The sequence below is a fragment of the Heterodontus francisci genome, unplaced genomic scaffold, assembly GCF_036365525.1.
Source record: "Heterodontus francisci isolate sHetFra1 unplaced genomic scaffold, sHetFra1.hap1 HAP1_SCAFFOLD_484, whole genome shotgun sequence".
Taxonomy (NCBI): Eukaryota; Metazoa; Chordata; class Chondrichthyes; order Heterodontiformes; family Heterodontidae; genus Heterodontus; species Heterodontus francisci.
In genome coordinates, this window is record NW_027141664.1 from 528,283 (window position 1) to 543,523 (window position 15,241).

The 15,241-nt window shown below is 50.5% G+C and overlaps 1 protein-coding gene across 1 annotated transcript in view; it reads right to left on the minus strand.

Annotated features, from left to right (window-relative positions):
• Window positions 1–15,241, minus strand: part of LOC137364330 (dynein axonemal heavy chain 6-like) — a 1,069,890-nt gene that overhangs the window by 455,315 nt on the left and 599,334 nt on the right. The window contains exon 17 of the mRNA XM_068027612.1: window positions 8,642–8,857. Coding sequence (XP_067883713.1) covers window positions 8,642–8,857 — 216 coding nt within the window. The remainder of the gene's footprint in view (window positions 1–8,641; window positions 8,858–15,241) is intronic.

Here is a 15,241-nt window from a genome sequence, read left to right on the forward strand (position 1 = left end):
CTCCCAATGTCTTCACTGTCTCCCGACATCTCCCAATGTCTTCACTGTCTCCCGACACCTTCAACTGTCTTCACTTTCACCCGAAATCTCCCACTGTCTCCTGACATCTCCCACTGTCTTCACTGTTCCCGACATCTCCCAATGTCTCCTGACATCTCCCACTGTCTTCACTGTCTCCCGACACCTCCCACTGTCTTCACTGTCTCCCGACATCTCCCAATGTCTTCACTTTCTCCCGACATCTCCCGACATCTTCAACTGTCTTCACTGTCTCCCGACGTCTCCCACTGTCTTCACTGTCACCCGACATCTTCCACTGTCTTCACTGTCACCCGACATCTCCCACTGGCTTCACTGTCTCCCGACATCTCCCACTGTCTTCACTGTCTCCCGACATCTCCCACTGGCTTCACTGTCACCCGACATCACCCCTTGTCATCCAATGTCTCCTGACATCACCCACTGTCTCCGGACACCTCCCACTGTCTTCACTGTCTCCCGACACGTCCAACTGTCTTCAATGTCTCCCGAAATCTCCCACTGTTTTCACTGTCTCCCGACATCTCCCACTGTCTTCACTGTCACCCGACATCTCCCACTGTCTTCACTGTCTCCCGACATCTCCCACTGTCTTCACTGTCTCCCGACATCTCCCACTGTCTTCACTGTCTCCCGACATCTCCCACTGGCTTCACTGTCACCCGACATCTTCCACTGTCTTCACTGTCACCCGACATCTCCCACTGTCTTCACTGTCTCCCGACATCTCCCACTGTCTTCACTGTCTCCCGACATCTCCCACTGTCTTCACGGTTTCCTGACATCTCCCATTGTCTTCACTGACCCCCGACATCTCCCACTGTCTTTACCGTCTCCCGACATCTCCCACTGTCTTCACTGACCCCTGAAATCTCCCACTGTCCTTACTGTCCCCAGACATCTTCCATTATCTTCACTGTCTTCCAACATTTCCCACTGTCTTAACTGTCTCCCGACATCTCCCATTGTCCTTACTGTCCACAGACATCTCCCACTATCTTTACTGTCTCCCGACATCTCGCAGTGTCTTCCACTGTCTCCTGACATCTCCCACTGTCTTCCAATGTCTCCCGACATCTCCTACTGTCATCACTGTCTCCCGACATCTCTCACAGTCTTTTGAAATCTCCCACTATCTCCTGAAATCTCCCACTGTCTCCTGAAATCTCCCACTGACTTCACTGTCTCCCGACATCTCGCACTGTCTCCCGACATCTCCCACTGTCTTCACAGTCTCCCGACATCTCCCACTGTCTTCACTGACCCCCGACATCTCCCACTGTCCTTACCGTCCCCAGAGATCTCCCACTATCTTCACTGACCCCCGACATCTCCCACTGTCTTTACCGTCTCCCGACATCTCCCACTGTCCTTACTGTCCCCAGACATCTCCCACTATCTTCACTGTCTTCCGACATCTCCCACTATCTTCACTGTCACCCGACATCTCTCACTGTCTCCCGACATCTCCCATTATCTTCACTGACCCCAGACATCTCCCACTATCTTCACTGTCTTCCGACATCTCCCACTATCTTCACTGTCACCCGACATCTTCACTGTCTTCCGACATCTCCCATTGTCTTCACTGACCCCCGTAATCTCCCACTGTCTTTACTGTCTCCCGACATCTCCCACTGTCTTCGCTGTCTCCCGACATCTTCCACTGTCTTCACTGTCACCCGACATCTTCCATTGTTTTCACTGTCTCCCGAAATCTCCCACTGTCTTCACTGTCACCCGACATCTTTCACTGTCTTCACTGTCTCCCGACATCTCCCACTGTCTTCACTGTCACCCGACATCTTCCATTGTCTTCACTGTCTCCCGACATCTCCCACTGTCTTCACTGTCTCTCGACATCTCCCATTGTCTTTGCTGTCTCCCGACATCTCCCATTGTCTTCGCTGTCTCCCGACATCTTTCACTGTCACCCGACATCTTCCACTGTCTTCACTGTCACCCGACATCTTCCATTGTCTTCACTGTCTCTCGACATCTTCCATTGTCTTCACTGACCCCCGAAATCTCCCACTGTCTTTACTGTCTCCCGACATCTCCCACTGTCCTTACTGTCCGCAGACATCACCCACTTTGTTCACTGTCTTTCGACCTCTCCCACTGCCTTCACCGTCTCCCTACATCTCCCACTTTCATCAACGGCTCCCGAAATCTTTCACTGTCACCCGACATCACCCCTTGTCATCCAATGTCTCCTGACATCACCCACTGTCTCCGGACACCTCCCACTGTCTTCACTGTCTCCCGACACGTCCAACTGTCTTCAATGTCTCCCGAAATCTTCCACTGTTTTCACTGTCTCCCGACATCTCCCACTGTCTTCACTGTCTCCCGACATCTCCCACTGTCATCACTGTCTCCCGACATTGCCCACTGTCATCACTGTCTCCCGACATCTCCCACAGTCATCACTGTCTCCCGACATCTCCCACAGTCATCACTGTCTCCCGACATCTCCCACTGTCTTCACTGTCTCCCGACATCTTTCACTGTCTCCCGACATCTCCCAATGTCTCCACTGTCTCCCGACATCTCCCAATGTCTCCACTGTCTCCCGACACCTTCCACTGTCTTCACTGTCTCCCGACACCTCCCACTGTCTTCACTGTCTCCCGACATCTCCCACTGTCTTCACTGTCTCCCGACATCTCCCAATGTCTCCTGACACCTTCCACTGTCTTCACTGTCTCACGACAATTTCCACTGTCTTCACTGTCTCCCGACCTTTCCCACTGTGTTCACTGTCTCCCGACATCTCCCACTGTCTTCACTGTCTCCCGACATCTCCCACTGTCTTCACTGTCTCCCGACATCTCCCACTGTCTTCACTGTCTCCCGACACCTTCAACTGTCTTCACTTTCACCCGAAATCTCCCACTGTCTCCCGACATCTCCCACTGTCTTCACTGTCTCCCGACATCTCCCACTGTCTTCACTGTCTCCCGACATCTCCCAATGTCTCCTGACATCTCCCACTGTCTTCACTGTCTCCCGACACCTCCCACTGTCTTCACTGTCTCCCGACATCTCCCAATGTCTTCACTGTCTCCCGACATCTCCCAATGTCTTCACTTTCCCCCGACATCTCCCGCTGTCTTCACTGTCTCCCGAAATCTTCAACTGTCTTCACTGTCTCCCGACATCTTCCACTGTCTTCACTGTCTCCCGACATCTCCCACTGTCTTCACTGTCTCCCGAAATCTCCCACTGTCTTCACTGTCTCCCGACATCTCCCACTGGCTTCACTGTCACCCGACATCTTCCACTGTCTTCACTGTCACCCGACATCTTCCATTGTCTTCACTGTCTCCCGACATCTCCCACTGTCTTCACTGTCTCCCGACATCTCCCACTGTCTTCACTGTCTCCCGACATCTCCCACTGTCTTCACTGTCTCCCGACATCTCCCACTGTCTTCACTGTCACCCGACATCTTCCACTGTCTTCACTGTCACCCGACATCTTCCACTGTCTTCACTGTCACCCGACATCTTCCATTGTTTTCACTGTCTCCCGACATCTCCCACTGTCTTCACTGTCTCTCGACATCTCCCATTGTCTTCACTGACCCCCAAAATCTCCCACTGTCTTTACTGTCTCCCGACATCTCCCACTGTCCTTACTGTCCGCAGACATCACCCACTTTGTTCACTGTCTTTCGACCTCTCCCACTGCCTTCACCGTCTCTCTACATCTCCCACTGTCATCAACGGCTCCCGAAATCTTTCACTGTCACCCGACATCACCCCTTGTCATCCAATGTCTCCTGACATCACCCACTGTCTCCCGACACCTCCCACTGTCTTCACTGTCTCCCGACACGTCCAACTGTCTTCACTGTCTCCCGAAATCTTCCACTGTCTTCACTGTCTCCCGACATCTCCCACTGTCTTCACTGTCTCCCGACATCTCCCACTGTCTTCACTGTCTCCCGACATCTCCCACTGTTATCACTGTCTCCCGACATCTCCCACTGTCATCACTGTCTCCCGACATCTCCCACTGTCTTCACTGTCTCCCGACATCTTTCACTGTCTGCCGACATCTCCCAATGTCTCCACTGTCTCCCGACATCTTTCACTGTCTGCCGACATCTCCCAATGTCTCCACTGTCTCCCGACATCTCCCAATGTCTCCACTGTCTCCCGACACCTTCCACTGTCTTCACTGTCTCCCGACACCTTCCACTGTCTTCACTGTCTCCCGACAATTTCCACTGTCTTCACTGTCTCCCGACCTTTCCCACTGTCTTCACTGTCTCCCGACATCTCCCACTGTCTTCACTGTCTCCCGACACCTTCAACTGTCTTCACTTTCACCCGACATCTCCCACTGTCTTCACTGTCTCCCGACATCTCCCAATGTCTCCTGACATCTCCCACTGTCTTCACTGTCTCCCGACACCTCCCACTGTCTTCACTGTCTCCCGACATCTCCCAATGTCTTCACTGTCTCCCGACATCTCCCACTGTCTTCACTGTCTCCCGACACCTTCAACTGTCTTCACTTTCACCCGAAATCTCCCACTGTCTCCCAACATCTCCCACTGTCTTCACTGTCTCCCGACATCTCCCACTGTCTTCACTGTCTCCCGACATCTCCCACTGTCTTCACTGTCTCCCGACATCTCCCACTGGCTTCACTGTCTCCTGACATCTCCCACTGGCTTCACTATCTCCCAACATCACCCACTGTCTTCACTGTCTCCTGACATCTTCCACTGGCTTCACTGTCTCCCTACATCTCCCACTGTCTTCACTGTCTCCCGACATCACCCACTGGCCTCAGTGTCTCCCGACATCTCCCACTGTCTTCCCTGTCTCCTGACATCTCCCACTGGCTTCACTATCTCCCAACATCACCCACTGCCTTCCCTGTCTCCTGACAACACCCGCTGATGTTTCCCGACGCCACCCATTTTCTTCACAGTCTTCCACTGTCTCCCGAAGTCACCCACTGGCTTCACTGACTCCCGACATCTCCCACTGTCTTCACTGTCTCCCGACATCACCCATTGGCTTCATGTTTCTCGACATCTCCCACTTTCTTTACTGTCTCCCGACATCTCCCACTGTCTTCACTGTCTCCTGACATCTTCCACTGGCTTCACTGTCTCCTGACATCTTCCACTGGCTTCACTGTCTCCCTACATCTCCCACTGTCTTCACTGTCTCCCGACATCACCCACTGGCCTCAGTGTCTCCCGACATCTCCCACTGTCTTCCCTGTCTCCCGACATCTCCCACTGGCTTCACTATCTCCCAACATCACCCACTGCCTTCCCTGTCTCCTGACTACACCCGCTGATGTTTCCCGACGCCACCCATTTTCTTCACCGTCTTCCACTGTCTCCCGAAATCACCCACTGGCTTCACTGACTCCCGACATCTCCCACTGTCTTCACTGTCTCCCGACATCACCCATTGGCTTCACTGTTTCTCGACATCTCCCACTTTCTTTACTGTCTCCTGACATCTCCCACTGTCTTCACTGTCTCCTGACATCTTCCACTGGCATCACTGTCTCCCTGCATCTCCCACTGTCTTCACTGTCTCCCGACATCACCCACTGGCCTCAGTGTCTCCCGACATCTCCCACTGTCTTCCCTGTCTCCTGACAACACCCGCTGATGTTTCCCGACGTCACCCATTGTCTTCACAGTCTTCCACTGTCTCCCAAAGTCACCCACTGGCTTCACTGACTCCCGACATCTCCCACTGTCTTCACTGTCTCCCGACATCACCCATTGGCTTCACTGTTTCTCGACACCTCCCACTTTCTTTACTGTCTCCCGACATCTCCCACTATCTTCACTGTCTCCTGACATCTTCCACTGGCTTCACTGTCTCCCTACATCTCCCACTGTCTTTACTGTCTCCTGACATCTCCCACTGTCTTTACTGTCTCCTGACATCTCCCACTTGCTTCACTGTCTCCCTACATCTCCCACTGTCTTCACTGTCTCCCGACATCTCCCACTGTCTTCCATTGTCTCCTGACCTCCCCCACTGTCTCCCACTGTCTTCGGACATATCCCACTGACAACCAATATCCTACACTGAGCCTCGACATCTCCCGACATCTCCCACTGTCTTCACTGTCTCCTGACATCTCCCACTGTTTTCACTGTCTCATGACATCTCCCACTGGCTTCACTGTCTCCTAACACCCTATATTCACTCTCCAGGACCTCATCTCTCTTCCTGCCTATGTCGTTAGTACAAATATGGACCACGACCTCTGGCTGCTCACCCTCCACTTTCAGAATGTCCTGCAGCCTCTCTGAGACATCCTTGACCCCAGCACCAGGGAGGCAACATACCATCCTGGAGTCTCGTTTACGGCCACAGTAACGCCTATCTGCACCCCTATCTCCCACTGTCTTCCACTGTCTTCCACTGTCTCCCGACATCTCCCACTATCTACATTGTCTCCCGACATCTCCCACTCTCTTTACTGTCTCCCGACATCTTCATTGTCTTCCAATGTCTCCCAACATCTCGTACTGTCTCATGACATCACCCACTATCTTCACTGTCTCCAAAATCACCCACTGTCTTCACTGTCTCCAACATCTCCCACTGTCTTCACTGTCTCCCGACATCTCCCACTGTTTTCATGGTCTCTCGACATCTCCCACTGTCTTCACTGTCTCCAACATCACCCACTGTCTTCACTCACTCCCGACATTTCCTAACATTTCCCAATGTCTTCAAATTCTCCCATCTTCTCCCACTGTCTTCCATCTTCTTCCACTGTCTCCCACTTTCTCATATCTTCTCCCACTGCCTTCCAGCTTCGCCCACTGTCTCCCATCTTCTTCCACTGTCTCCCACTTTCTCATATCTTCTCCCTCTGCCTTCCAGCTTCTCCCACTGTCTCCCATCTTCTCCCACTGTCTTCCAGCTTCTCCTATCTTCTCCCACTGTCCCCCAACACCGCCCACTGTCCCCCAACACCGCCCACTGTCCCCCAAGACCTCCCGCTGTCCCCCAAGACCTCCCGCTGTCCCCCAGCACCTCCCGCTGTCCCCCAGCACCTCCCGCTGTCCCCCAGCACCTCCCGCTGTCCCCCAGCACCTCCCGCTGTCCCCCAGCACCCCCCGCTGTCCCCCAGCACCTCCCGCTGTCCCCCAGCACCTCCCGCTGTCCCCCAGCACCTCCCGCTGTCTCCCAGCACCTCCCGCTGTCTCCCAGCTTCTCCCACACTCCCAGCTTCCCCCACTGTCTCCCATTCTCTCTGAATACTTATCAGTGGCTCACAGCATTCTGCATCAATTTATCAGAGGTCGCAATGATGCAGAATGATGTGTTGTGGCTGCTCTAACATAGAAACATAGAAAATAGGAGCAGGAGTAGGTCATTCGGCCTTTCGGGCCTGCTCCGCCATTCAAAAAAGATCATGGCTGATCGTCTAATTCAGTACCCTGCTCCTGCTTTCTCCCCATATCCCTTGATCCCTTTGGTATTAAGAAATATATCGATCTCCTTCTTGAATATATTTAATGACTTGGCCCCCACTGCCTTCTGCGGGAGAGAATTCCACAGGTTCACCATCCTCTGAGTGAAGAAATTTCTCCTCATCTCGGTTCTAAATGACATACCCCGTATCCTGAGACTGTGACCCCTGGTTCTGGACTCTCCAACCATCGGGAACATCCTCCCTGCATCTAGCCTGTCTAGTCCTGTTAGAATTTTATAGGTTTCTATGAGATCCCCTCTCATTCTTCTAAACTCTAGCCTAGTCGACCCAATCTCTCCTCATACGTCAATCCTGCCATCCCAGGAATCAGCCTAGTAAATCTTCTTTGCACTCCCTCCATGGCAAGAACATCCTTCCTCAGATAACGAGACCAAAACTGCACACAATACTCCAGATGTGGTCTCACCAAGGCCCTGTAAAACTGCAGTAAGACATCCTTGCTCCTGTACTCAAATCCTCAAGCAATGAAGGCCAACATACCATTCAACTTCCTAACTGCTTGCTGCACCTGAATGCTTGCTTTCAGCGATTGGCGTACAAAGACACCCAGGTCTTGTTGCACCTCCCCCTTTCCTAATCTATCACCATTTACATAATAATCTGCCTTTTTGTTTTTACAACCAAAGTGGATAACCTCACATTTATCCACGTTATACTGCATCTGCCATGCATTTGCCCACTCACCCAACTTGTCCAAATCACATTGGAACCGCTTTGCATCCTTTCCCCACCAGCTCACATTCCCCACCAGCTTTGTGTCGTCTGCAAACTTGTAAATGTTACATTTAGTTCCTTCACCCAAGTCATTAATATATATTATGAATACCTGGGGCCCAAGCACTGATCCCTGTGGTACCCCACTACTCACTGCCTGCCACCTGGAAAAAGACCCTTTTATTCCTACTGTCTTTCCTGTCTGTCAACCAATTCTCAATCCATGCCAGTATATTACCACCAATCCCATGTGCTTTAATTTTGCACATGAAGCACTAAGGTGAGCAGTTTCCAGCTGGCTCACTCATCGAGTGTTCTTGTAGAGGAAAGAGTTTATTTGGCAATCTGTAACAGTCTCCTGTAACTATCCTTGTGTTATTTTTACCTCATTTTTCTCTGTTGTTGCTGGGATCAGAGAGTAATCGGGCGAGGTTGGGATTTGGTTCACGGTGCAGAATATAATCCATTCCTTCATCAGCCTGTTCCTGTAGTCAGCGGTGAATGGGCCATAATACGTGACACTAGCGGATGATAGAAGGGTATCTCCCACTACCCCCTGCAGATGACGGTCTAACCCATCATGAGATTCCTTCCAACGGATCTGTAAGGCAAAGAGCGAGTGGTCAATTCTGAGCGAGCACTAAAAGCATCTTAGAATCCCAGCATATTTTGGCTCAGATCATCAAGAATGTCAGCCACCAAGTCTGCTGATCACTCCCCATACCCTCATAATACCCTCCCAATTAAACCCCACTCCACTGCTCACTCCCCATACCCTCATAATACCCTCCCAATTAAATCCCACTCCATTGATCACTCCCCATACCCTCATAATACCCTCCCAATTAAATCCCACTCCACTGCTCACTCCCCATACCCTCATAATACCCTCCCAATTAAACCCCACTCCACTGCTCACTCTCCATACCCTGAAAATACCCTCCCAATTAAACCCCACTCCACTGCTCACTCTCCATACCCTTATAATACCCTCCCAATTAAATCCCACTCCACTGCTCACTCTCCATACCCTTATAATACCCTCCCAATTAAACCCCACTCCACTGCTCACTCTCCATACCCTTATAATACCCTCCCAATTAAACCCCACTCCACTGCTCACTCTCCATACCCTTATAATACCCTCCCAATTAAACCCCACTCCACTGCTCACTCCCCATACCCTCATAATACCCTCCCAATTAAACCCCACTCCACTGCTCACTCTCCATACCCTTATAATACCCTCCCAATTAAATCCCACTCCACTGCTCACTCTACATACCCTTATAATACCCTCCCAATTAAATCCCACTCCACTGCTCACTCCCCATACCCTCATAATACCCTCCCAATTAAACCCCACTCCACTGCTCACTCTCCATACCCTTATAATACCCTCCCAATTAAACCCCACTCCACTGCTCACTCTCCATACCCTGAAAAAACCCTCCCAATTAAACCCCACTCCACTGCTCACTCTCCATACCCTTATAATACCCTCCCAATTAAATCCCACTCCACTGCTCACTCCCCATACCCTCATAATACCCTCCCAATTAAATCCCACTCCACTGCTCACTCCCCATACCCTCATAATACCCTCCCAATTAAACCCCACTCCACTGCTCACTCCCCATACCCTCATAATACCCTCCCAATTAAATCCCACTCCACTGCTCACTCCCCATACCCTCATAATACCCTCCCAATTAAATCCCACTCCACTGCTCACTCCCCATACCCTCATAATACCCTCCCAATTAAACCCCACTCCACTGCTCACTCCCCATACCCTCATAATACCCTCCCAATTAAACCCCACTCCACTGCTCACTCTCCATACCCTTATAATACCCTCCCAATTAAATCCCACTCCACTGCTCACTCTCCATACCCTTATAATACCCTCCCAATTAAATCCCACTCCACTGCTCACTCTCCATACCCTCATAATACCTTCCCAATTAAATCCCACTTCACTGCTCACTCCCCATACCCTCATAATACCCTCCCAATTAAACCCCACTCCACTGCTCACTCCCCATACCCTCATAATACCCTCCCAATTAAATCCCACTCCACTGCTCACTCTCCATACCCTCATAATACCCTCCCAATTAAACCCCACTCCACTGCTCACTCCCCATACCCTCATAATACCCTCCCAATTAAACCCCACTCCACTGTTCACTCTCCATACCCTCATAATACCCCCCCAATTAAATCCCACTCCACTGCTCACTCTCCATACCCTCATAATACCCTCCCAATTAAATCCCACTCCACTGCTCACTCCCCATACCCTCATAATATCCTCCCAATTAAATCCCACTCCACTGCTCACTCTCCATACCCTCATAATACCCTCCCAATTAAATCCCACTCCACTGCTCACTCCCCATACCCTCATAATACCCTCCCAATTAAACCCCACTCCACTGCTCACTCCCCATACCCTCATAATACCCTCCCAATTAAATGTCACTCCACTGCTCACTCCCCATACCCTCATAATACCCTCCCAATTAAATCCCACTCCACTGCTCACTCCCCATACCCTCATAATACCCTCCCAATTAAATCCCACTCCACTGATCACTCCCCATACCCTCATAATACCCTCCCAATTTAAACCCACTCCACTGCTCACTCTCCATACCCTCATAATATCCTCCCAATTAAATCCCACTCCACTGTTCACACCCCATACCCTCATAATACCCTCCCAATTAAATCCCACTCCACTGATCACTCCCCATACCCTCATAATACCCTCCCAATTAAATCCCACTCCACTGCTCACTCCCCATACCCTCATAATACCCTCCCAATTAAATTCCACTCCACTGATCACTCCCCATACCCTCATAATATCCTCCCAATTAAATCCCACTCCACTGATCACTCCCCATACCCTCATAATATCCTCCCAATTAAATCCCACTCCACTGCTCACTCTCCATACCCTCATAATACCCTCCCAATTAAATCCCACTCCACTGCTCACTCCCCATACCCTCATAATACCCTCCCAATTAAATACCACTCCACTGCTCACTCCCCATACCCTCATAATACCCTCCCAATTAAATCCCACTCCACTGCTCACTCTCCATACCCTCATAATACCCTCCCAATTAAATCCCACTTCACTGCTCACTCCCCATACCCTCATAATACCCTCCCAATTAAATCCCACTCCACTGCTCACTCTCCATACCCTCATAATATCCTCCCAATTAAATCCCACTCCACTGCTCACTCCCCATACCCTCATAATACCCTCCCAATTAAATCCCACTCCACTGTTCACACCCCATACCCTCATAATACCCTCCCAATTAAATCCCACTCCACTGCTCACTCCCCATACCCTCATAATACCCTCCCAATTAAATCCCACTCCACTGCTCACTCTCCACACCCTCATAATACCCTCCCAATTAAACCCCACTCCACTGCTCACTCCCCATACCCTCATAATACCCTCCCAATTTAAACCCACTCCACTGCTCACTCCCCATACCCTCATAATACCCTCCCAATTAAATCCCACTCCACTGCTCACTCCCCATACCCTCATAATACCCTCCCAATTAAATCCCACTCCATTGTTCACTCCCCATACCCTCATAATACCCTCCCAATTAAACCCCACTCCACTGCTCACTCCCCATACCCCCATAATACCCTCCCAATTAAATCCCACTCCACTGCTCACTCCCCATACCCTCATAATACCCTCCCAATTAAATCCCACTCCACTGCTCACTCCCCATACCCTCATAATACCCTCCCAATTAAATCCCACTCCACTGCTCACTCCCCATACCCTCATAATACCCTCCCAATTAAATCCCACTCCATTGTTCACTCCCCATACCCTCATAATACACTCCCAATTAAATCCCACTCCACTGCTCACTCCCCATACCCTCATAATACCCTCCCAATTAAATCCCACTCCACTGCTCACTCCCCATACCCTCATAATACCCTCCCAATTAAATCCCACTCCACTGCTCACTCTCCATACCCTCATAATACCTTCCCAATTAAATCCCACTCCACTGCTCACTCCCCATACCCTCATAATACCCTCCCAATTAAATCCCACTCCACTGCTCACTCCACATACCCTCATAATACCCTCCCAATTAAATCCCACTCCACTGCTCACTCCCCATACCCTCATAATACCCTCCCAATTAAATCCCACTCCACTGCTCACTCCCCATACCCTCATAATACCCCCCCAATTAAATCCCACTCCACTGCTCACTCCCCATACCCTCATAATACCCTCCCAATTAAATCCCACTCCACTGCTCACTCCCCATACCCTCATAATACCCTCCCAATTAAATCCCACTCCACTGCTCACTCCCCATACCTTCATAATACCCTCCCAATTAAATCCCACTCCACTGCTCACTCCCCATACCCTCATAACACCCTCCCAATTAAATCCCACTCCACTGCTCACTCCCCATACCCTCATAATACCCTCCCAATTAAATCCCACTCCACTGCTCACTCCCCATACCCTCATAATACCCTCCCAGTTAAATCCCACTCCACTGCTCACTCCCCATACCCTCATAATACCCTCCCAATTAAATCCCACTCCACTGCTCACTCTCCACACCCTCATAATACCCTCCCAATTAAACCCCACTCCACTGCTCACTCCCCATACCCTCATAATACCCTCCCAATTTAAACCCACTCCACTGCTCACTCCCCATACCCTCATAATACCCTCCCAATTTAAACCCAATCCACTGCTCACTCCCCATACCCTCATAATACCCTCCCAATTTAAACCCACTCCACTGCTCACTCCCCATACCCTCATAATACCCTCCCAATTTAAACCCACTCCACTGCTCACTCCCCATACCCTCATAATACCCTCCCAATTTAAACCCACTCCACTGCTCACTCCCCATACCCTCATAATACCCTCCCAATTTAAACCCACTCCACTGCTCACTCCCCAAACCCTCATAATACCCTCCCAATTAAATCCCACTCCACTGCTCACTCCCCATACCCTCATAATACCCTCGCAATTAAATCCCACTCCACTGCTCACTCCCCATACCCTCATAATACCCTCCCAATTTAAACCCACTCCACTGCTCACTCCCCATACCCTCATAATACCCTCCCAATTTAAACACACTCCACTGCTCACTCCCCAAACCCTCATAATACCCTCCCAATTAAATCCCACTCCACTGCTCACTCCCCATACCCTCATAATACCCTCGCAATTAAATCCCACTCCACTGCTCACTCCCCATACCCTCATAATACCCTCCCAATTAAATCCCACTCCACTGCTCACTCCCCATACCCTCATAATACCCTCCCAATTAAATCCCACTCCACTGCTCACTCCCCATACCCTCATAATACCCTCCCAATTAAATCCCACTCCACTGCTCACTCCCCATACCCTCATAATACCCTCCCAATTAAACCCACTCCACTGCTCACTCCCCATACACTCACAATACCCTCCCAATTAAACCCCACTCCACTGCTCACTCCCCATACCCTCATAATACCCTCCCAATTAAACCCCACTCCACTGCTCACTCCCCATACCCTCATAATACCCTCCCAATTAAATCCCACTCCACTGCTCACTCTCCACACCCTCATAATACCCTCCCAATTAAATCCCACTCCACTGCTCACTCCCCATACCCTCATAATACCCTCCCAATTAAACCCACTCCACTGCTCACTCCCCATACCCTCATAATACCCTCCCAATTAAACCCACTCCACTGCTCACTCCCCATACCCTCATAATACCCTCCCAATTTAATCCCACTCCACTGCTCACTCTCCACACCCTCATAATACCCTCCCAATTAAACCCCACTCCACTGCTCACTCCCCATACCCTCATAATACCCTCCCAATTAAATCCCACTCCACTGCTCACTCTCCACACCCTCATAATACCCTCCCAATTAAATCCCACTCCACTGCTCACTCTCCACACCCTCATAATACCCTCCCAATTAAATCCCACTCCACTGCTCACTCCCCATACCCTCATAATACCCTCCCAATTAAATCCCACTCCACTGCTCACTCCCCATACCCTCATAATACCCTCCCAATTAAACCCCACTCCACTGCTCACTCCCCATACCCTCATAATACCCTCCCAATTAAACCCCACTCCACTGCTCACTCCCCATACCCTCATAATATCCTCCCAATTAAATCCCACTCCATTGATCACTCCCCACACCCTCATAATACCCTCCCAATTAAATCCCACTCCACTGCTCACTCTCCATACCCTCATAATACCCTCCCAATTAAACCCCACTCCACTGCTCACTCCCCATACCCTCATAATATCCTCCCAATTAAATCCCACTCCACTGCTCACTCTCCATACCCTCATAATACCCTCCCAATTAAATCCCACTCCACTGCTCACTCTCCATACCCTCATAATACCCTCCCAATTAAATCCCACTCCACTGCTCACTCCCCATACCCTCATAATACCCTCCCAATTAAACCCCACTCCACTGCTCACTCCCCATACCCTCATAATACAAAGAACAAAGATAATTACAGCACAGGAACAGGCCCTTCGGCCCTCCAAGCATGCGCCGATCCAGATCCTCTCTCTAAACATGTCGCCTATTTTCTAAGGTTCTGTATCTCTTTTCTTCCTGCCCATTCATGTATCTGTCTAGATACATCTTAAAAGACTCCATCGTGCCCGCATCTACCACCTCCGCTGGCAATGCGTTCCAGGTGCCCACCACCCTCTGCGTAAAGAACTTTCCACGCATATCCCCCCTAAACTTTTCCCCTTTCACTTTGAACTCGTGTCCTCTAGTAATTGAAACCCCCACTCTGGGAAAAAGCCTCTTGCTATCCACCCTGTCCATACCTCTCATGATTTTGTACACCTCAATCAGGTCCCCCCTCAACCTCC